Source organism: Sturnira hondurensis, unplaced genomic scaffold, assembly GCF_014824575.4.
Source record: "Sturnira hondurensis isolate 20B ecotype Veracruz unplaced genomic scaffold, ASM1482457v3 Scaffold0014854, whole genome shotgun sequence".
Lineage (NCBI taxonomy): Eukaryota > Metazoa > Chordata > Mammalia > Chiroptera > Phyllostomidae > Sturnira > Sturnira hondurensis.
This window is the reverse complement of record NW_028087485.1, coordinates 130549-154911: the sequence shown is the minus strand read 5'-3', so window position 1 is coordinate 154911 and position 24363 is coordinate 130549. Positions and strand designations below refer to the sequence as shown.

General features: G+C 37.6%; 1 protein-coding gene across 1 annotated transcript in view; it reads left to right on the top strand.

Annotated features, from left to right (window-relative positions):
* Nucleotides 1–24020, top strand: part of CCDC172 (coiled-coil domain containing 172) — a 37539-nt gene extending 13519 nt beyond the window's left edge. The window contains exons 3-8 of the mRNA XM_037064184.1: nt 2037–2153; nt 3566–3731; nt 8639–8740; nt 9095–9197; nt 23058–23145; nt 23985–24020. Coding sequence (XP_036920079.1) covers nt 2037–2153; nt 3566–3731; nt 8639–8740; nt 9095–9197; nt 23058–23145; nt 23985–24020 — 612 coding nt within the window. The remainder of the gene's footprint in view (nt 1–2036; nt 2154–3565; nt 3732–8638; nt 8741–9094; nt 9198–23057; nt 23146–23984) is intronic.
* The last annotated feature ends 343 nt before the right edge of the window (nt 24021–24363 follow it).

Genomic DNA, 24363 nt, shown 5'->3' with positions numbered 1-24363 from the left:
GTTCTTTTTTAAACATTTTATTTATTTGTTTATTTAGAGAGAGTAAGGCAGGGAGACAAAAGGAAAAATAAACAACTGGGACTACATGAAGCTAAAAAAGGTTTGGCATAGCAAAGAAAACCATCAGCAAAATAAAAACACAACCCACAGGATGGGAGAACATATTCACTGATACATCTGATAAGGAGTTAATATCCAAAATTTATAAATAATTTATAAAAATCAACACCAAAAATGAACAATCCTATTTAAAAATGGGCAAAGGACTTGAACAGACACTTCTCCAAAGAGGACATACAGTGAGAGGGCCAATAGACATTTGAAAAGATGCTCAATGTCACTAAATCATCAGAGAAATGCAAATTCAAACCACAGTGAGATACCAGTTCACACCTGTCAGAATGGCCACCATCAATAAATCAACAAACAACAAGTGCTGGCCAGGACGTGGAGAAAGGGGACCCTTCTTGCACTGCTGGTGGGAGTGCAGACTGGTGCAGCCACTGTGGAGAGCAGCATGGACATACCTCAGAAAATTAAAAATGAATCTGCCGTATGACCCAGCAATTCCACACCTGTTAATTTAGCTGAAGAAACTGAAAACATTAAAAGTATTTTCTGATTTTGTGTTGGTCTTGTAAATTTTACCTTTCTAATTTCCCTCTGCTGATGTCTTCCTTAAGGTGGAGTCACGAACAGCACCACGCACTGAAGGTGTGGGCGGATGTGCAATGGCAATATAGAAATGCAGGATCGTGTGTTCTGTTTTATTTAGGCTACTTTTTATTTATTTTTTAAAGACTTTATGTATTTATCTTTAGAGGGGAAGGGAAGGAGAGAGGGAGAGAAATATCAATGTATGGTTGCCTCTCATGCATCCCCTGCTGGGAACTGGCCTGCAACCCAGGCATGTGCCCTGATCCGGAATTGAACCACGATCCTTTGGTTCACAGCCCACATTCAATCCACTGAGCTACACCAGCCAGGGCATATTTAGGCTACTTTTTAAAATGCCAGTATTTGTAGGACTTTTGAGCCATATCATTTCCAAATGTCCTTTAGGCCAAACCCATTGCCTCTGGACTAGACTCTTTCTAAGCTCTTTACTATTCAATATCTTCTGGGATAGAGATTTCACAGCCCATCTGTCACCTTGAAGAAGTTCTTATAGCTAACATAAATCTTGCTTTCTGCAGCTTAAGTTGAATTTCTTTCTTTTCTTGTTTTCTCTGTAGAGATAGGGACAGCCCCAAACCAGGAGCTATGCTTTCTTAAGAGCACCCGTCCTGAACATAGCCGAGAGGGTGTTTGCAGTCCACCATTACCGTTAGCTTTTTGTCGACATCGCAGAGTACATGTCAACATTCTCTGCCCTTCATTTCAATGCATGGTCTCAAGAGATGCTACTTTTTATGACCCAAACGAAATAACAGTTACACGTCTAGTATTAATGTTTACTGTATCTTTTGCTAGTTAGAACCAGATGAGGTGCTAAACTAAAACAATACGTTCTCAAAACCCACTTGAGGATTTTAGCAGATTCGTATTTTATTTAATATAACTACAGTCATGGGATTTGGTTGTACTTATGGTTAGTCGATTTTTATCTCATTATTTTATTAGTGATAATGTACACGTGATTTATTCAGCCATATCTTCCTTATAAGTGATGAGAACAAAAACTTGTTCTTTAAAACAAGCTATCCTTAAGCATATTTCCTTGTGTGTAGTCAAAAACTTTTAGTACCTAAGCAAAGAGGTGTGCTAGATACTGGAGAGGATAAAGAAAACAAATTCTCTGTCCTTGAGGAGCTTATAGTCTTACTGGGGGAAGAGATTACGAAAATTGTAATTTTAAAGAACTTATAAAATATAAGGTAGAACATAAAGTAAGGTGTCTAGTGTGAATTATATTTTGCATTTTGAAGAAAATACAGAAAATGTTTTATACAGATCTGTTCTGTGAACTGAAGTGCTGTGAAATGTCTAATTGATTCATTCTGATTTCTGTTCTGTTTTGTTTTTTTCATTTTAAGGTTCAGCAGTTTTCTGAAAAATCCTTCCTCCTACAGCTTTTGAAAACTCATGAAAATGCTTTAGAGAGACAGTGCAGTGAAATTACAAACCAAAGGGATATGCTTCTCCAAACCTTTGTAAGTCTCCAGCCTCTTAGAAAAATCTATTTCACCAACTGTGTCTAAAGTATTTGAATACACTTAGGTGTACATTTGGCAAATTATCCATATGCACATTGGCAGATAGTTCTGTTCCCATACAAAAAAGTATTAAGTGCTATTTAAAAACAGTTGGTAGAGTAATATAGTTTGAAAGAATTTTATTGGCAGGGATGCAATATGAAAATTAATTGTGATAAGCATAAAACAAACAGTGAAACTGATTTGAATTGCTCAGGCTTCTAGATGTTGGTTTTAATGCTTTGGAAAAGCAAAGAGGTTTACACTATAGGCATACGTATGGGTGTGGGTAAAAAGATGGGTTTTCTTTATCTTTTTATTATAAAATCAGAGCCAGTAGACATAATAGTTTTAAGTGATAGGGCCAGTTTAGGAACATGACTTGTAATTAATGGACATTTCAAAGAAAATACATTTTAAAATGTTTAAAGAAATATGTATCTAAAGTCAACAGAATCGACCACCAGTGATTTATGAATGACATGGCCAGTTTTCCAATGTAGCTCATAATTAGTTGACATGTCTTAGAAAAATAGAAAAGTGTAGTAATGTTTAGTTTGTAGCATTGTCAAAGTGTAGGTTCTAGCATTGTCCAGAGTTTTGGGAAATTCTTATTTCTACCACATGTTGATATTTTATAAAAATGTAAAATATTATTTAAAAGTGAATTTGAAATTAACATATAATTTTACATTCATTGTTTACATTTAAAGTTTCCTGCTATTTCCTTGATTTCTCTCCTTTTGTTAAAAGACTTAAGAGGGGAAGGGAGGGAAAAAGAGGAAGAGAAAGATCAAGGTGTGAGAGAAACGTTTCTCAGTTGCCTCCCGCGTGCTTACCTCCTGGGGACTGGACCCGCAGCCCAGGCATGTGCCCTGACTGGTGATTGAACGGCGGACCCTTCGCTTTGTGGGCTGACGCCAAACTAACTGAGCCACAGTGATCAGCGCTCTCTCTCTCTCTCTTATTAAGGCAGTAATTCCTTTGCATGTGGATTTTTACTTTCAAGTTTGGTCATTTAATTATTTTACCACCAAATTTATATTGCATTGACAAAATAGCATATATGGTTATAAGTTTAATACAGAAGCAAACACATCTATAATGATGAGTGGTAGAATTTCTACATTAATAATTCTCCCAAAACATTAAGAATAAAATAGTCATGTGAAAATGGTTGTTATTACATAATAGCTTTAGTTTTTTTATGAATATTTGTGGAGTGGTAAAGCATTTTTGTGACAATACCAGGGAGTATGATACTATATTTTGTTGTTAATAATTTCAAATCACTACATTTTAAATTATGAAAGAAAAATATTATTGCAATTAATACCTGTATTTGATCTTCTGGTGGTTTTTTTTTTCAGGAAGCTACTAAAGAAAAAGTGATGGAGGAGGAGGAAAAATTTATTAAGGAAATTACAGACTTCAATAATGAGTATGAAATAACAAAGAAAAGAGAGCTTTTGATGAAAGAAAATGTCAAGGTTGAAATATCTGATTTAGAAAACCAGGCAAACATTTTGAAAAGGGGTATGAATACATAATATCGCCTCATGTATCCAGTGGTAATGAAATTGCGTTGGCTTCAGATATTTATAGTTCGAGATGTTCTCAACACAGACGGGTGGAGGTGCCCAGGCGACAGGTGGACAGGGGGTTGTGAGGCGGATAAGAGAGAGCAGAGGTCAAGTTGGGTTGGGGACTGAATCTGGGGAGGACATCGTCCAGGGCAAACGTGCAGAGGGAACATGGAGGGGTAGCAAAGACCAGAGGTACAAACTAGGAAAATAGTGTTTATGAAGAGGAAGAAAAGAGAGCCATCAAAGAGAGTAAGGGAAACAGCAGAGAGGAGCATTTTAGAAACTAAAAGCAAAAAAATAAGTTGTCCATAAATGATGTGAATCGAATTAGGAAATTAATTTGACAATTAGGAGCTGTCACGAGCATTATCACAGAGAGGGGAGTTGAGGAAGTAGAGACTGAAACCATAAATGATATTAAGTGGATGTTGTGTTTTTCATGGGAGCCTTTCTGAAATGTACTGTTACTTGGGTGCCTTTAGTAAGCGAGAATAGTAAATACATTGAACACTTCTATTGCCTTAGAGGCATTGTCATGAATATTTCACTGTCGTGCTTTACATAAAACAGTTTTCATTGTTACAGGTAATGTTTGTAGGTGTGTGCTGTATAAAACCACCATCCTGAAAAGTGTAAATGCCACAGTCAAGTTGATTGAATTTAAATCTTAATTTCACCACTTAATTGCTGTGTGATTTGGGGCAAGATGCTTAACTTTTTTTTGTCTCAGTTTCTTCATCCGTAAAGATAGGGGATTACAATAATGACCTTAACAAGGTCCCGGTGAGGATTCAGTGAAAGAATATTTAAGCATACGGAATGCTGCCTCATGCATAATTAAGAGTGCAGAAATATGGGGATTATGCTTTCAAGTTAGTATTACGTTATAGATGGAAGAAGTCAGGTCCTCATCGATAAATTACTGTGGGTAGAGAGTGTAGGACGGAGGTTCTTAACCACAGCACAGGTGCACATCTGGAAAGTTTAAAGAAGTATTAAATGCTTGACTCTCATCCCAGAACTGTTGAATGAGAATCTCTGTGGTTGAGGGTAGGGAACATGATCTTTTTGAAAGCCCCATAGACCATACTGATGTGCGCTGCTCTTTAATAGCCAGCAGTGTAAAACGAAGATTAATAGGCATTATTAACCTTAGGAACTACTCCAAAGCTGATTTTCTTTAAAAAGTCATTGGCTGTCACCACTTCCGTTCAACATAGTATTGGAAGTTCCAGCCAAATCAGTTAGATAAGGAAAAGAAATAAAAGGCATCCAAATGGGAAGAGAAGTGAAATTATCTCAGTTCCCAAATGGCATGATCTTCTCTGTAGACACCTAAAGATTCCACACAAAAAAATGTTACAGATGATAAACAAATATAGTTGACCCTTGAACAACATGGGTTTGAGTTGTGTGGGTCCACTTGTACATGAATTTGAAAACTAAATTTACAGTCAGCCTTCCATATTCCTGGGTTTCACATCTGTGAATTCAGCCAAGCAGGGATTGAAAACGTTTTTTATCTGTGGTTGAAAAGTCACACATTTGTAGAGCTGATTCAAGTTATATGTGGATTTTAGACTTTGTGGGGATTGGAGCCCTAAGCCACACCTTCTTCAAAGGTCAACTATATACAGCAAATTTTCAGCATACAAAATCAACACACAAAAAACAGCTGCATTTCTATGTACTAGCAATGAGCAATTCAAGAGGGAAATTTTAAAATTGTGTTTATAACAGCAGCAAAAATAATGAAATACTTAGGAATAAATTTAAGGAGGTAAACGATTTATACATTGAAAACTCTAAAATGTTGCTCAAAGAAATTAGAAACTTAAATAAGTGGAAGGACATTCCACGTTCACAGATTGGAAAACTTAGTATTTTTACAATGACATTACTACTCAAAGTGACATGCAGATTCAATGCAGTTCCCATGAAAATCTTTGCCAATCTGACAAAGATGTCATTTTCATTGTTGGTTTAATTAGCATTTCTTGATTTTGTACAACATTGGATATTTTTCTCTGAATTCATTGAACACTTTTATTTATTTTTCTATGAACAACCTGTGCATATTCTTTGCTCGTTTTTTACTAACTTGTGTTTTTACTGGTCCATATGGACATTATGTCCACTGAGGAAGTTACCCTTGTATCCTGTGTTGTAAATTGTTTCCTAGTCTGTTGTTCACATTTCGATTGTACTTACAGTGTGTGTGTGTGTGAGTGAGAGAGAGAGAGAGAAAGAATGCCAGATAGAAATTTTAACTTTTTGCAGTCATGTTAATGAATCTTTTCCTTTATGGCTTCTGGCTTAGGAAGACTTTTCTATGTAACATTAATAATTTAAATAATACAGCCATGCTTATTCTAGTAACTCTCTGTTTCCTTTTCTCCTTTTATATTCCAACTGGAATTTATTTTGATATAAGAGCTTAGGAATCCAACTTTTTTTTTCAGTTATTTAACACTACTTATTATGTAATTCACTATTTTCCAACCAAAGTGAAGTTCCGGATTTATCATATGCTAACTTCATATTTCTGTGTCTTCACAATTAACATAGTGAATTTTATTAATACATATCCTATTATTCACCTTACTCAGTTGTGGTCTTAGTCTTCTAATGTACTGCGGAATTCTGTTTAATAATATTCAATATTTTCTTTAAGAGTTTTGCACCAATGTGTATAAGTGAGATCAATCTTTTTGTGAGGGTTATGTTGAGTTAACCAAAAGAATGTAAAAGCTTACTTTTTTCTCTAGCTGGAAAAGTGTGAACACTAAAATCACCTGTTCCTTCGAGGTCTGAAATAATTCACTGGTACCACTGTTTCCGTGCCTTTTACTCCGTGACGTTGTTCAAATCTGAAGCGAGTATTGGAGCCAGTCTCTTCCCGGAGCAGTTTAGTTTCCATTTGTCTTCCCTCCTGTCAGGGGCTGCTCTTCCGTCCCCTCTTCTCATTCGTTCCACCACGTCTGTCATGCCCTGACACTTGAGTTTTCTCCTGTCTTCCCTGGCTTCACCCTGATCTTTTCCATTGAGCCTTTTGCCCATAGCTAGGATGGGTCATCCAGTTTCACTGGGTTTTGAATAAACTTCATCTTCAGAATTTATAGTTGTTTTATTATTTCTACTATTCACGGTGTTTTTTTCATTGCCAGGCCTCTTCTTTTATTTATTTTTTAACTCCAGAGTTGGAGTCTGTCCTCACTCTTTGAGAGTGCCAAATGTTAACATCCATATACTGGTAAAAGAAATTATTGTATTACTACTGGGCTATTATAATGAACCTTTTAATTTATTGATATTCTGTTTTAAAATATCACGATAGACATAGCAGACCAAGCACCTGGGCCTGTCTTGCCAGCCCCGCCCCGCCCCGCCCAGCCCCGTGCCTCCTCCCCTCCAGCCTCACCCAGTGCCCTCGCCATTTGTGCTGAGGCGCACCGACCTCTGCTGTTTGCTGGGTTGTGTTACGTTTCTTCCTGCCTCAGGGCCTTTGAAATGCTTTATTAGAATACTTTTTAAAAAAACTCTTCAGCCATTTAATTCAGTCACTCTTCTGATCTCAACCCAAATGTTACTTCTGGAGGAAATTTCCCCTGATTCATGCCCTGCACGTCAGGTCCATTCCCCTGGCTATGGCCTCCCCTGGGTCCCTGCACTGCTCTCCTCGGGGCATCGAATTTCCTTCCATACTCACTGGGTTGGTATCTGTCTCTCCTACGAAGGGGTCAGCTTCCACAGACAGGAATCATGTCTGCTTTACTCACCAGTGTATTTCTAAAATGTGTCTAGGACATTCATTCACTCAGTAATGTTATTTTTGTGCTTTATGCATTGGTGATACTTCAGTGTGCAAAAAAGAAAAAATCCCCCATGAAGTCTACATTCGTATAAAGGAAGAGAGGCATTCATGCTCCAACCTGTCAGAATAGAAAAATCTCACTAAACCGAAGAGTTTTGCCTTAATAGGAGGATTAAATTAGCCTTGGATTTAAGGCTACTCTGGACCCACTGTTAAAAATATTTTTAAAACAAGGTTTGAACCTGGTCCATGACTTATTTAACTGCCTGCCAAATAACAGATATCAATATACTTCAGGGAAAGATAGCAAAATTCAAACATTTAACAAAATAGTAAACACGATGTCTTATACCCAATCAAAAATCACTAGACATTTGAAGAAGCAGCAAATTGTAAATAGCAGGGAGGAAATGAGGTCAATGGAAACATACATGTAAATGACCGTGATGAGGCAGTTAGCAAAGAAAAACTTTGAAACTGCTCTTATAAATATTATAAATAACTCAAAAGCATGGATATAATCAAGAGGTAAGTGAAAGATATTAAAAAACAATTGAAGACAATATTTGACGAGATTCAACACCTTTTGTAATAAAAATGTAAATACAAACTATAAAATGCTGCTCGTGGGGAGAAGAGGAAGAAGGCACTCTGGGTCGAAGAAACAGTATTAGCACTGTTGTGGGAGCTCGTAGCCGTGTAGCAAATACTATGCAGAGTCACTTTAAATACGTTTTATTTATGAAAGATAGAATTTCCTTTTTGACTCGTTGGTGGGTTTGTTTTACTTTGTGATATTACATTATTTTGAATTCTCTGTTGGTAGTCGAAGCATCAACTAACGTTTATTTGTATCTGGTTGGTGCTTCAACAAATCCTGGTCAGTTTGTTAAAAACAGTTCCTGAGTGGCCAAGGGAAGGCTGTCCACGCTTAAAATTGACCATATGCTGCTTAAATTTTTACTACGTGAGAAAAAGTGAAGGGGTGCTGACATTTATGACGAAGCCTAAATAGTTAGACTAATGGTTTTGCTTGTTTCTAGAAATGAAGTCCATGGAACGTGACAGTGGCCCATTAAATGAACTTCAAAAACAGAAGAGTGAATTGGTGCAAGAACTGTTTACTCTGCAGAGAAAACTTAAAGGTATCACCTTTATGTGCTTTGTTTGTTTTGCCAGTGAGTATATTTGTATATACGTGATAGGGTAGTGCTTCTCTCTTTAAATGTATCCGTGTATTGCGGTTTAGTGCTATTACTGGTATTGAAAAAGGAATAGATAAAACACTGAATTGATTGGTGTTAGACTTGATATTTTTTAATGTCTCAAATTTTAAGAACTTTTCTTTTGCCTTTAACTGCTATATTAAAGTAGAAAACAAAAATCATAGCACATCCATTTTATGTGAAGCAGAAAAAATTAGGGGATTGTTCTTATGAATGAATATAAACTTTATGTTTAATTTTTAAATGATCATATGAATTTTCTTAATTGTTTAGTTTTTGAAGATAAAAAGAATGAAGCCATCTGTACTACCAAATACCTAGAGGCTGAAAAAATAAAAATTAGTGAAAAGCCTCAAAGTGATGCTGAATGCTTAAGGTAGGAATTGCCTATTACACTTTCATAGAAAATCTGGTAATTTTTCAAGTTGTCAAATAGATTTCAGCATAAAGCTAAATGCACAGATTTTTTTTTTAAGTTTCAGATGAAGATGTTATTTTTTTCTGTGAGTATTCCAAAACATGTTAATAAATAAACACTTCACTGACCAGAAAGTGCTACGGGTAAGTTTCATGATGCATTGGGTTAATAATACTGCGATCAATGTTGTCTTTTCTTATACCTCGTGGACTCAGTGTTATTCACATCCTAATAGATTAAGAAAAAGTATTGCTCCCACAGCTCTCCTTTCCTTTATCCCTGACTTTTCTTTTTGAAATAATCAGAATTATTTTTTATCTTTCTTTATTTGTGGCGGGGATCACAATCTATTATTTTGCTTGAAATTCGTTACTCTGGCTTTGTGCCGAAAGATTGAAAGTGTATTTTCTGTTCGGAATATTCAGATGCTTTTTATGTATTTGGATCATGAAAGAATGGCTGATGTCGAAAGTGAAATGCTCGTATACACAAGGAAGGAAAAAACCCTGTTTATTAATTTGACTATTCTTTATTAATAATTCAGTGTTATATTTGCTGGCTTAATTTTAAAGAAGTTTCTATACTTTCCAGGCTTAACCAGGCTTAGTGTAACCAAAGAAACCTCATTACTGAATCTGTGAGGAAGCAAATGAAGCCTTCATCCACATAAATCATGTAGGAAATATGTCCACTAGAGCCGAACAAATGCCTCATATTAGCAGTGTTTCGCCTCAGGCCATAATTTTAGTAGATTATGAGAAAATATTTGCAATTTAATTTTATGTTCAGTTTTGTAAGCATGAAATATCAATCTCTTGGGTGGTGTGTGTGACGCAGAATGAGTTTCTGTAATGACAATGTGCTCATTGATTTCTTTTACACTTTAAAAAATGGCAGTGCCCATTGGTATCATTATAGCTAGTAGTGTAAGGGCTTCTAATATCAACTCCGGTTTTGTGGGTTTATCACTCAGTCATAAAAGTATGCCCTGGGTTAGAATTAAACACACGAAGTCTGCTAGAGGGTGCCTTCTCCCTCACTGATGGGACCCAGGAGTTTCGGGTGGAAACGTCAGTCTCTATACCTGATCTGTTCTTTGGATTTGAGCAGCTGTTAAATGCCAAAGTTTATTAATTTCTACATTAAATTCTTTGATATGCCTAGCTTAGTTTCCCCACTGGTATGACCTATAAAAGTTTTTTTGAGTGTGAAGAGCAGAGTCCAAGTACTGAGTGTAAAAATTTTAGGAAAGAAGGCCATCAGTTTTATAATTAGTACAAGAGCAAAAAACTAACGATGGCAAAAAATGATGTGACATTTATTCAACTTTATTGTGAAGGCCAAAGTTAAACTGGTTTCATTCCTAAATTTTGGAATAGACTTGTCTTTCATCTGCGTATTCAAATGTGTACTGAACTTTGTAATAGTTGCCTTTTTTCTTAATTTTTCAGGTTTAGCTGCTCTTGGTATGAATGCTATTTTTATAGGAGGGTTTCTCAGAAACTTGTTAGTGTGGACATTTGGGACCAGGTTATCCTTTGTGGTGGGGAGCTGTTCTAGGCGATGTAGGATGTTTAGCAGCATCCCTGAACTCTGCCCAGCAGAGGCCAGCATCAGTGCCTCCCCTCTCCAAGCTGTGACAGCCAGAAATGTCTCTAGGCAAACGTCCACTGTGCAGAGGGCACAGGAAACACATCTCCAGTCGACAACCTGCTTTATTTTAAGGTTATTATAAGTTAAAATTTTATTAAACTTTAGTAAGAAAGCAATTATTAAAAAATTACACCAGTTCATTTCTATGAGCTTATTGTTTCTACTTTTAGTACTTAGAAAACTTTGATACATGTTTTGTGTCTATATTACTGAATTCTTTTACAATTACTATGCGTTTTTTTAAGTTAATTTGCCATGCTTAGGTTATTTGTTGAGCTTTTTTTAAAGATTTTATTTATTTATTTACCTTTAGAGGGGAAGGAGAGAGGGAGAGAAACATCAATGTATGGTTGCTTTTTGTGCATCCCCTGCTGGGAGTTGGCCTGCAGGGAACTGGCCTGCAACCCAGGGCATGTGCCCTGACTGGGAATTGAACCAAGATCTTCTGGTTCGCAGGCCTGTGCTCAATCCACTGAGCTACACCAGCCAGGGCTTGAGTTGTCTCTTGATGTGTCCATTTAGGGAGAAAACAGTAGGGACACTCACAATGGTTTAATGGTCTGTGCTTCAGGTAATCTTTCCCTGTTTATAAATACCAAGATGTCTGTTTATTTAAAAGATTCTCTATTGAAGTGTGTGGGCTCATTAATTAACACATGTTAAGGCAGCTAATTGCTGTGCTTGACACTTAAGCCAGAGGTTGGATTCATTTTTAAGAAGCCTCCCAAGGCTTGTAAAACTGTGACTGAGCTAGTATCTCACAGGTCTAGGGAGGACCGAGGTGATGAAGTGCAGGGTCTTGGGAGGAAGGAAGCATGGAGGTTAAGATTACAGACCCTTTTGAATTCCAACTCTGCCATTGACTAGGTTAGTGACCTTGGAGAAGCAATTGTCTATGCCTCAGGCTCCACATCTATAAAATGAAGTTAATAGTAGCGCCTACCTCACAAGGTTACAGTAAAAAAAAGAAATAAGAGACTTCGTTTATACAAATCCCTTAGTGCTTTGCACACAGTAAATACTCCATAATTACTGGATATAATTATATCATTACTTGTGATTTCATTTTTATTCCTTGCTACCTATGAGGCTTTCACACCTTTCGTGCTTCTTTCTCATTTTTTCTTCTGCTTGTCTCTAAACCAGAGGCTCCCTGCAGGTTGATTGCGGATTGCAGTCTGTACTGTCCCTGGGCAGTCTCATCTGGTCTAAGGACTTTAGTTGGCATTGACAAATTTTTGTCCCTAATCCTCTCTCCTAAACTCCAGTCCTAAATTCTCAGCAGTCTACTACAAGAGGAGAAATGCATCTGAAGGGGTGCTGCCTTGGTGGGACACACCAAACCACGCTGTCAGAAGTTCAAGGGCCTCCATAATCTGCCTATCCCTTATCCCCTCGTGTTTTTATCACGCACCTTCCTTCCAGTTCTGGCGCATCCCAATGTGCTTGTGGCGTTCCAAGTAAGCCTTCACACCTCCATATCCTTCTCTCTCTCTTCTCCACCAGCTAACATCCAGCTTCATCTTCCAGGCCCAGCTCACATGTCATCTTTGTTGGCGATCGCTCAAATCCAAAATGTAGCGGCATTTTGATGTGTTTACAAATCATATTGTCTCATCCTACCCAGTCCACCACCAAGTTTTGGTGCTTTTACCACCAAAATACTTATTGAATTGTTCTTTTCTGTCTCCATTGCTAACATTGTAGTTCTGGCTTCCACCCTCTCCCACCGCGTCACAGTAACAATCTCTCTTCTCCTTTCCCCCCACCCATTCTTGTATCATTCAGTGGCTTCATAACGGATACCATAAAACCTGAAGTCCTTAGTGAGTAAGGCCTGTGTGACTTGTCACAATGTGGTCTCCGACCACATCCCTGATGTTATTTTCAGCAAGGTCCCCTTCCCACTTTGTTCCCTGGAGCCCTCCAAGCTTTATTCCACGTTGGAACCTTTGTCCATGCCTTTACGTCCCCTGTTCACCACCACTGTGCCTGCCTGTCTCTAACTGGTGGGACATACCCCATCCTGTGGGTCTCAGTTGAAATATTTCCTAAGAGAAGCCCTCCCTTACAGTAAATCGTGGAACCTGTTATTTTTCTAATAGCACACTATTTTTCCTTTATAGCACACATTCTATTTTGTAGTTATGTATCATTTGCTCTATTTTGTTAACGTCTGTCTCTTCCATGTAGGAGGAGTTATGTTGCCAATTTGGTTCCCATTGTATGCTGATGGTCTAATACTTTGGTGTAGAGCTGGTCATATAGTAGGGATTGAATAAATAAATGGAGGGATAAATAAATGTGCTAAATTATGAAACGTTTCCTCTACGGTTCTGTTCTCTGTGTTCATAGAGAATAGGCTTCTAATTCTGCTACATCGTTAGTCATATTCAGTGATAATATGTATATCAATCTGTCCTGCTAGACTGGGAACATCCTCCATTTGTTCATTTTTTGTTCTTTGCATCTAGCACAGTCAAGGGCAAATAATGTTCAAAATATTTATTCCAGGAATTGGGTCTACATACAATTTTATTTTCACTACAAAGAAGATACCAGTTCATCATGTATTTTCAATGTTATTTGCAAAAACATAGTGTATTCTAACCACTAGGATAGCCCCATGGAACCCTTTTTACTCCTAATTTTTTTTCCCTGTGGAAAACACTCTCCTGGTTTAACTGTCCTCACCTCCGTAGCCCGTAACGTCTCTCCCTTTCTCGTTCTGACTCACTCTGATCGCTGAATTTGGAAGGTACTTGGGAGGGCCATCTGTTCTGCTCTGTGCTCTGCTCCTTAAGTTCTACGATGGCAGGTCTCCGTGGGAGAAAGCTTGTGGCCTCCAGTTCTGCCTTTAATGGTGTGCTCTGTTAGTCTGATCCTGCGGCTCAGTATTAGTACGTCCTTTCTTTGCAGATAAAAGCCACCTTCTCTGCTATCTGGTGTATGTGTAGTACTTGGGACATTTTGGCCTCCCATCTGCCTTATTTCTCCTTTGGGCAGAACTCAGGCAGGAAAGAAAAATGGTATATACTAGACTGCTAACACCTATTATTTATATTATTATCTAACACCAGTCACTAATATGTAGTTTTGTGCCTACAAAACTTTTTTCTAGAACGGTTTTACATGTTTTTATAGCCAATAGTTGCAACTGTTGAATGCAACAGGAAGTTTGTGACAGATGAAACTGCAAAGTCAACAGCATGAGAGTGTCCCTCTGGAACATTTGAAGAGGAGGGTTTCATGAAGAGTATACTTAAGTGAAAACAGCATGGACGTTCATATACACCTGCTATTGAGAGACCCCAGGTGCATTTATGCAAAGTAGTAAATCAGTGCTCTTACCTCTTTGGTGAAAAGTCATCCGGTTTAGTAGGTCATGGAGGTCACACCAATGGTCCTCAGGTTTATAAGAAGGCATAAACACATGCTAGTATTAAAATACTCCCAACCTTTCTAAATGATATATAGATAAAAATGTATATATTTTTATTTTACCAAATAAATATAGATATTTTTAAATTATGAGAGTAGGCTGTGTTGACTGAATAAAAATTCAAACCCTACAAAAATGCCAAACATCAAATCTCCTCTCTCGTTGCCTCACTCCAGAAGCCCTCAGTGTAACCGCTGTTCAGAGTTTGGCGAGTGTCCTTCTAGAGTTTGTGCATCTCCGTGTGTGTTTGTGTGCAGGTGCGTATGTGCACGTGTGTGTTTAGCAAAAAAATGGTGTCACGCCTACTGGTCTGTAATTTGCCTTATTGCTGTGCCATTTCCCATGTTCGTTTGTACCGATCAACTTCATTCTTTTTGATGCCGACGTACAGAGATGCCATGTTTACGTTACCTTTCTCCCATTGCTGGGTATACAAGAGTTTTTAAATATTCACAATGAGAAATATTTGAATCAGTGTGTCCTTAAATATGTGAGGGTGGGAGTGTTTCTGTAACATTATTTAGAATAAACATCACTTAGCAGAGTAATAGGAACTGTTATCCAGGCCGCATTGGTAAAATAATGCACGCTTACTTTGCATTAAGAATGAGCCCAAAGTGGACAAGTGTAACAAGATCTCAGTTTTAAAGTTTCTGAAAAATACTAGTCAAAAATTATTATATATGGTATCTGTATCTAACCCCTGTTATCTCTTTTTTAACATTTATACCATATGAAAGTTTCCATTTAATTCTAGGATCATTCTTAGCTATGTATTTTATTCTCTGCATCTTTTCTGGTAAAAAAATCTTTTATTCTCAAAGAGAAGACTACACCACTGATTATTTAAACTAATAGAGATCCCCTGTTTTGTGCATTCTTTGCACATGCTATAGTCATTAAAGCTTCTACATAAATGCAAGGAAAATGTTGATGGTAGAATCAGTTGATTATTTTAATGTTTTATTGATTATGCTATTATAGCTTTTCCAATTTTTCCCCCTTTGCTCCCCTCCATCCAGTACTCCCCATTCCCTCCAGCAATACTCCCCTTAGTTCATGTCCATGGGTCGTGCATATAAGTTCTTTGGCTACCCCATTACCTATACTTTTCATAACATCCCCCTGTGTATTTTGTACCTACTAATTTGTGCTTCTTAATCCCTGAACCTTTCCTCCCATTCTCCCCATTCTCCCCGTTCTCCCCATTCTCCCCATTCTCCCCTTCCCCTCAGCTGATAGCCTTCCAAATGATCTCCATATCTATGATTCTGTTCCTGTTCTGCTTGTTTGCTTAGTTTGTTATTTGTATTCAATTACCAATACTTATACATTTATCGCCATTTTAATGTTCATTGTTTTGATCTTCTTTTTTTTATATAATTCCCTTTAGCATTTCATATAATAATGGCTTGGAGATGATAAACTCTTTTAGTTTTCCTTTGTCTGAGAAGCACTTTATCTGCCCTTAAATTCTAAAGGATAGCTTTGCTGGATAGAGTAATCCAGGTTATAGGGACCTATAACCTAGGTCCCTATAACTTGCTTTTCATCACTTTGAATACTTCTTGCCAGTTTCTTCCAGCCTGCAAAGTTTCTTTTGAGAAATCAGCTGACAGTCTTATGGGAACTCCTTTGTAGGTAACTATCTGCTTTTTTCTTGGTGCTTTTAAGATTCTTCATTTTTAATTTTTGGCATTTTAATTATGATGTGTCTTGGTGTGTTCCTCTTTGGGTCTGTCTTGTTCGGGACTCTCTGTGCTTCCTGAACTTGTATGTCTATTTCATTCACTTAGAGAAGTTTTCTTTCATTATCTTTTCAAATAAATTTTTAATTTTTTGCTCTTTCTCTTCTGGCATATCTATGATTCAGATGTTGGTATGTTTAAAGATGTCCCAGAGGGACCTGAGCCTATCCTCATTTTTTAAAATTATTTTTTCTCGAAATTCATTGTTATCTGTGATATCATAAATTCTTTTTGGATTTTCATATGTTCACCTTTATAAACACCCTTTTTGATACAGTAGTGGAGAAGATGATAGAAAATATCCACACGAAAGGAGGTGCCTAATCCAACCAACTAGGACTCAGGGTAACGGAGATGATGGCAGGACCCCTCTTGTGCCTTCTCAGCAGGTCTCCTGGGTCCAGTCTTACAGACCTGTGGAGGTTCCTACCTGTCTGCCGATGGCCTGGATTGAGGGAAGGCATCATTAGAAAATTGGCGTCTGCCTTGACACGTTTACCTTTCAAACCTACTGTAAGAAATATATTGTGTATGAAAGAGGATGCCCTATATGTCTTTAAAAGTAATGTTTTGTGTTTAAATGGAACTAAAATAATTTAATATGAATTGATATAGAGAAACATGATAGGAAAGTTGAGTCTTGGAAAAACTAGCAGAAAGTTGAAAGGACTCCTCACTAAACCTCTGGTGTAATTAAAGAAACCAAAAAGAATAAGATTAACAGACTTAACGTGGAAGATTTAAAACCCCATATGTCAAAAAGTAATCAACTTGCAGTGATAAACTGGGAGAAGTTTATGATAATGACAAACCAAGATAACAGTTGATCAAATAACTGATAAAAATCAATAACAAAACACTAACAATCAATAGTTTTTCACTCATGTGTTTAACAAACATGTATTAAATGCCCACATTGGTTTTTAAAAAATATTTTATTTATTTATTTTTAGATAGAGGGGAAGGGAAGGAGAAAGAGTGAGAGAGGAACATCAATGTGTGGTTGCCTCTTATGTGTCCCCTACTGGGGACCTGGCCTGCAACCCAGGCATGTGCCCTGACTGGGAATCGAACCAGCGACCCTTTGCTTCACAGGCCCCTGCTCAATCCACTGAGCTACACCAGCCAGGGCTAAATGCCCACTTTGTATCATGTACTATGCAAGTTAAGAGGTGTGACACCAAAATGAATAAGACAAGATAATTCTGTTAAGCTGCTTCTCAATTAAATGCAAATTAAAACCACTGAATATAATTTTTCTACCTAATTTTGAAAGACATTCCTAAATGACCATAATCAAAATTGGCAAGAGTGTGGTAGAGCTAATTTATACATTGGCGTGGCAGTACACGTTGTGTATGTTTGGAGCACATGAATTATTACAGGCATCTTAAATATGTTTGCGCCACTTGACTCAGTAATCCACCATACGAGCTTTCTCCTAAGGAAGATGATTCTAAGGACAGAAGAAACTCGATGCGTGGAAGTGTTCACAGGATGCTATTTATTGTAGGGAGTGAAAAAGGAACAATTTAAATGCCGTACTGTGAGTGATTCATTTAACTGGTGTAGCCTCTTAGACTCCTCCATATTTATTGTGAATGGTATTAATTGGCATGCTTAATTAGCTGGAGGAAATGTATATGATAAGCATTAAACAAAAGGAAAAGCTAGGAGGCAACGTGACGTAACCAGTATCAGAAGGAAACAAAAGACTGTGATGAAATATACTTATATCTTAACAGCAGTTGAGTTTGTGTAGTAAGACTTTGGATGAGATTTTTCCTCCTTCCTATGTAAATAGTACTTTTGTACATTTCTATAGCTAAAAAAGATGTTCTTTCAGTTAATGCTTTTCAGTTATGACACTTAGAAAAAAATTTTAGATGACACTGAAAAAATGGGAAGGCTGCAGGAAATCATAAATATGTGGAACGTAAGTTTGCTAAACTAACTGTGTTGGCCATCCTCGTCATTATCGATGATTCAAAGAAAAGTGTCAGTAACCGGTGCAAACTGCCCCTAGTTACTGTGTGGCAGGTGGGGGGACTCCTTCTGACTCCTGTAGGCAATCAGTCTGTGCACTGATGCGTGAGATCTGCTGATCATTACAGAGCTTTGGCTATCTGCAAATGTGTTAATATTCATATCATTATCACCAGCCTCTGTTGAAGCTAGCAACAGCAATCTTTTCTTTAAGTGCAGATCTAAATTCTACAGCTTGATTATATGCTGAATAGTGAAATACTTCCTATAATTTGCTCTAAATGCCCTCCTTAATTTCAGTAGTCTCTCATTCTTATTGTTAGTGAGCTTTAGCTAAAGTGGTCACCACCCAGTTCTGATGGACATGAAAGATCTTACAAACCTGTGTTCCATTTGAACTGAACGGGAGGAAGGACAAGTCCTGATGATATGGTGGGAAGAAAGATCCCTGCCATTTTATTTGAAAAGATAAAATATATTCAAATGAAGCCCTAAGTACATTGTATAGCACTGTTAGAGTAGGCAGTTAGATAATTAACTAAGGAGGGAAGGAATGGAAGAGTCTCCCCCCAGGGTGTCTGGCATCCTGCCTGTTCTGGGAGGCAGGAAACTTGCTTTACAGTTCGAGGTCTGGTGGGGAAGTAGGGAATGGCATTGTTCTGAGGGATCAACGTGGGGGTGGGCGGGGGTGGAGGTGGGGAGCAATTCATTCTACTGAGTGCATGTGCAGTGGGAGCCCAAACCATGACCACCGAGGGAAGGGGCACAAGCCTGGGAGAATCTAGGGAAAAAGAAGGGAAGAGTAAGAGCACCAACCCCAGGAAATCCAGGAGAGAGACTGGATGGGGGAGGACACAAACACAGCTTTCCCAGGAAAGCCAGGACAGGGAGGCCGGATAATTTGGAAGAAAGCTGGCTCTTTCCCAAACCCAAGGACGTACAAAGAAGCCTGACAAAGAGCCCAGCCGGTGCCCTTCCTTCTCTCGGGCGTACTGTCTGCCCTTTTTTCTCCTAAATTCTGAGGGGCTGAGACTTGCAACCAGGAGAGCAGTGGGCAGCAGCAGAGGACTCCCCTTCGCCCTGTAACTTCCTGCCCTCAGTCTGCGCAGCCTGCCCTCCAGCCCGCCACGCTCTACCTCTGCGAGAGTGTCATACCGCTTTTCACTCCGGTAAAGCTTGCCAGTACTGCCTAAAACTTCTCCCATGTGAGTGTCCCTGACATTCTTTTCCCCTGACACCAGAGAAGGGCCTATTTCTGGTAACAGCAGTGCCCACTTACATTGTACCTCTCCATTTAACCCTTCACTTATTCTTTAAAAATATTTATTATAAGAGGTTTTATGCTTGTGAAAACATTAATACTCAAATAACATTCTACACTTCCTACTTGAACATTCCTTCAGAATTCCCACTTACCATTAAATTCTTCAAAGTTCAGAATACTATGAACCTCACATATATAGGGTATTATTTCATCATGCATACCTGTAACTATTACTATTATGTTTTTCTTCTCTAACTATATATAAGTACTAAAGAATAATAAGATGATAGGCACCTGTGAACTAAATGAGAACACCACTAATAATCTGCAATAGTCGGGGGCTCGTCAGTTATCCCACACTGCCCTCCTCAACACAGATGGGACTGTTGCCCTGCGTGGTGTCGCTGAGTTTCATTTGTGTGTGTGTGTGTGTGTGTGTGTGTATGCACGTGCACGCACCATCTCTGTCAGTCTCAGGTATCACAGTCATACTTGGCTGTTTTCCTATTTTTATGCTCTGGACCAGTTTACATGGTATTGGGATTATTTGGTCTCTAAAAGTGATTTTGCTTTTTGTTGATAGTATAGTTCTTTGAAAACTTTCTCCATTTCAGCAGTAGTTATTGGGTGAGAAACCCAACTTGGAAGGGCTACAAGCTTTAAAGGCAAGGAAGAAGCAAGAGATGGAAATTAAGGGTGTTGGAGAAACAAAAGTCGTAAAATCAAAAACAGAGCAACCCTTCCCACTGCCAAAGTAAGAGACCCGTTGGTGAACAGACAGACACAAAACTTCCTTCGATTTTACAAAAGCCAGTATTCTCCATCGCAAGGCCTCAGACCTGTCGTGTTCCCCACATAAAGCGGGGCTTTCTCTTTCTGAGGGTCATTTACCCCGTATTGTATCACCCGTGCCCTCCCTTTCCTTTTTCCTCTCATCTAAGGTTTAGTTGCTGCCTCAGTCTCTGCATTGGTGTGCACTTCAGATTCGGTTCTGCTGGATTAAGGTGTTTGTTGCTGTACTTACGTGTGTTGTAATTTCCTCTGTTTCTTAGGTAGGTTGTGAGTATGGCTTTTATGTGGCATAATTTGTCCTTTTAATTCAGAAATTGTTTTTATTCAGGTGGCTGTCATTATTTTATTGGAACCTGGATTCCTATCATTGTCCTTTTTTTTAAAGACTGGTTTATTGAGATTTAACTTACATACAATAAAATTCACCCTTTTAAATATACAGATGTAACTCCAAGGCTCTGATCCATTTTCTTTTCCTAGTTTTGGCTTTTCCAATGTGTCACATAAGTGGATACATATATGCTATGTATGTAGCCTCTTGTCTCACTTCTTTTACTTAGCATAATGCATTTGAAATCCATCCGTATTATTTCACCATCCATAATGTCAGAGACAATGACAGAGCATATTACAAAAATAATAAAATACTTTAAGCAGAGATACAAGGAACTTAGAGAATTCTAAGCAGCAGTTTTTAAAAAGCAAACATCTTTACACATTATATTCAAACCTCTGAAAAACACAGATAAAGAGTATCATGAAGGAAGGCAGAAAAAGAAAAGATATAACATTACAAACAAAGGAATGAAGATAAAAGCATTGCAATGGACTTATCAGAAATCATGCAGAAGACAAAGGAATGACTCTAAATACTGAAACTGAGAGCTGTCAACTCAGAATTCTCAATGGAAATATATTTTACATTTGAAGAGAAATGTAGATTTTTTTAACAATTAGGGTGTATAGAATTCCTTGAGAACAGACCGCATTACAAAAAAAGGCTATTCAAAGTTCTTGAGAAAGAAAAAATATGATACCAGATAGCAACTTGGAGATATATAAAGAAGTAAAACTCTAGAAATGGTTTAAACGAATGTAAACATAAAGCTTTTTTTAAAGTTGCTCTAAAAGGCAAATTACTAAATCAAAAAGTCTAGCAGTATATTTTATGTTTATAGTAAATGTAAAAGAAAATATGTGATAACAATGAATGAAAAACAGGAACGAGTAATTGGAAACATACTGTTATAAAGTTTAAATACTATAAATATGCCTGTATAATATTATTTGAAAGTACACAGTAGTAAATTGAAGCTGTATGTTATAAATCCAGTATAAGCATTATAAAAATTTTTAAACATGTGTAAAAAATAGGTTAATTAGTAGATAAAATACAATAATAAAATATCAATGAATCTAAAGCAGGAAAAGGGGAACAAAGAACAGATGGAGCAAATAAAAAACAACAAAAATTTAATACAGCCAGATAAATAATTCTATTAAATGTAAATGACCTAAACACACCAAGTCATATCGTATTGGATAAAAAAGTAAGAAACAAGCGTAGAATTTCTGTAAGAAATTTAAAAAATAGAGACATAGATAGGTTAAAAGGCAAAGAATGGAAAATGATACCGACAGCCAGCAGTGTCTGAGAGTTCTTATTTCTTCATATCTTTGTCAACACTTGGTATTGCCTGTTTTTCAGTTTAGCTATTCTGGGGAGTGTGTGGTGGCATTACATTGAGCTTTTCTTTTGTATTTTCTTGATGACTAATGAAGCTGAGCATCTTTACATAGTTTATTAGCCTTTGGATATCTTCTTTTGTGAATAATCTGGTAAAGGTGGTGTGTGCACGCATTTTTCATTGTGTTATTTTTTACTTACTAACTTGAAGTTCTTCATAGCTGTTGTTTATTGCCTCTAATGACCTTCGCTTCTAGTGACTTGCCTTCCTGTGTACCGGATGATCTTTGATCGTAAGCTCATCGTTTGCTCTTAATCTGTGGGAGGCCTCTCACCTAAATAATCTTGAACTTTTCCTCCAGAGAGGGTTTTTTTTGCTTCTGCCAGTGTACAGGGAGTGGTGCAACGGACCAGCCCAGGACCCCTGCTGTCTCCCCTTAAGGACAGGGCCCGGGGTGGGTTCAAGTTGCTCTGTGTGTACTTTTCACCCTGGGGCTGGCCCAATGAGTTAGTTTGTGGGAGCAGCGTTGCTCTTAGTGCCTGCTCTCTGGGCAGCCTCACCCTTCTGCCCAGCCACGCTCAGACCCCAGCTCTCCGCCTCTCCAGTCACGGCTCGTGGCCCTTGCTTATGTTTTTTGGTTTTTGGAAGGAATGTTAGTCCAGATGCCAAAAATGAAAGACTGTTGTTTCATCACTATTTTCAACTTTAAATGTGGACATAAAATAATTTTTTAGTATATCCAAAGGATTAAAAACTTCACTGGGGAATAGAAACATTGGTATTAATTTCTCACTCTCAAAATATATTTTAATGATATGTGTGTATTATCTAGTTAATGTTTAATTTTAGAGCAGGAAGAAATCTCAGAAGTCATGGTTTTTTTCCTCAGAAGTCATGTTGTACTTACAATTCTCAGGTGAGGCTCAGAGAGACCAGCTGATTCATCCACGGTTGGGTGGCTTGTTAGTGGCCGCGACCAGCATGGACAGGCTGTTCTTCTAGTGCCCTTGAAGCGACTGTGTTTATTATTATTCGGTCTGCCTTGTTTTATTTATGGCAGTGTTTCCCCCAAATTCTATGTATCCCTTACAAAATTATAGAGAATTAAAATTTCTTTCCAAATTCTTTAGTGTTAACATGAAATTCTGATGATAGACCTAGAAACCTGCCACCGTTCAAGTAACAAAAAAATTAGTATGTATGTTAGTCGCCGAACTAACAGGGTGACTTTTTCATTTAAAACAGACTTAAAAAAGAATTAGAACTTTATAAGGAAGATGACATGCAAAGTGTTTATGAAGCTCTCCAGACAGAAATAGAGTTTTTGCAGTTGGTAAGTCGTCACTGATTCTTTCACTTCTAGTTACTGTTATTTACCTGCTGGGAAGAATGGTTTTAATGCAACACGTGTCATTAAATGAGTGTTTTCTGCTCACATGGATTTGTACTAAATATAAAAACAGAGCAGCGACAACCAGAAAAACTAAGGTCAGGAAATAAATCTGTGAAGTATTTTGAGTTCCTGAAGAGCTAGGCGCTACATAAAGCAAGTGATACTCAAAGAGAAGATGGTATGATTTCAAACCAAGATTAAAAAAATAACTCAGACCTGACCACACAACATGCCCTTGACCGGAGCTGTTATTAGAGGATTAATGCGCTGAAGGAGTTAACTATCCGAATGCTAAAAGCTTGTTTTCGATAGGCATAAATTACACCTTTATTATATTTAATCCTAAAGCTTTCTTATTACAGATTTTTATGATCTCGAGAACTTTGGGTCCAGTTATTGGAAACTCACTTGCAGATTGTGTGGGAGCACTTCCAATTGCTTTGAACCTACTGCTTTATTTGTTTATGAACTGAACACAGTATTCGCCCTGCTCTGTTTTAATTGGAGACCCGTGTAGAGCTGAGTTTAAAGTGTATTGAAGTCTAGGTTTCATTTAATGTGTTACATTTTGTTTCATGTTTATTTTCTGTAAACATTTTTATTTACAAATGCTCCAATAGCTTATGTGAGGATTTATATTTTTATTAAAAATGTTAGAAATAAAATTTAGAACTGCCCATGGTTGTGTTAAATTTACATAAATTTTATATGATTCCTTTATTAAGGATTTCATGAATTTCATTTTCCTCATGAATAATTATTATATGTGTTCCTTTCAGACGTTGGCCCAGAAAGATCTTCAGGAAAACAAGTAACGTGTAGAGAATTGATCAGCTACCTGAGATTTGGTCAGAGCATCTTGGAGTTAAATCTTTGTGATAGATACACAAATGATATGCATTACAATAGATTCTTGTTGGAAAATGTGAGGTCCAGAAGGTTCAAAGTTGTTGGTGTCCAAAATTGGTTCATGAGCACTTTAGAAAATAGTTATTCTTCTTACTACTTGCGGGAACTTTAAGGCTTCTTGTGTGCTTTGATTTTGTTTCTAAGGGAAGAATAAGGAGTAGTAGCTACTGTGTTCTCAGGCCTGTATCCCCCGACCCTCAAGCTGATCTGCACTTTCGGATATCCTCCAGTCTTCGCTGCAGTTTACCC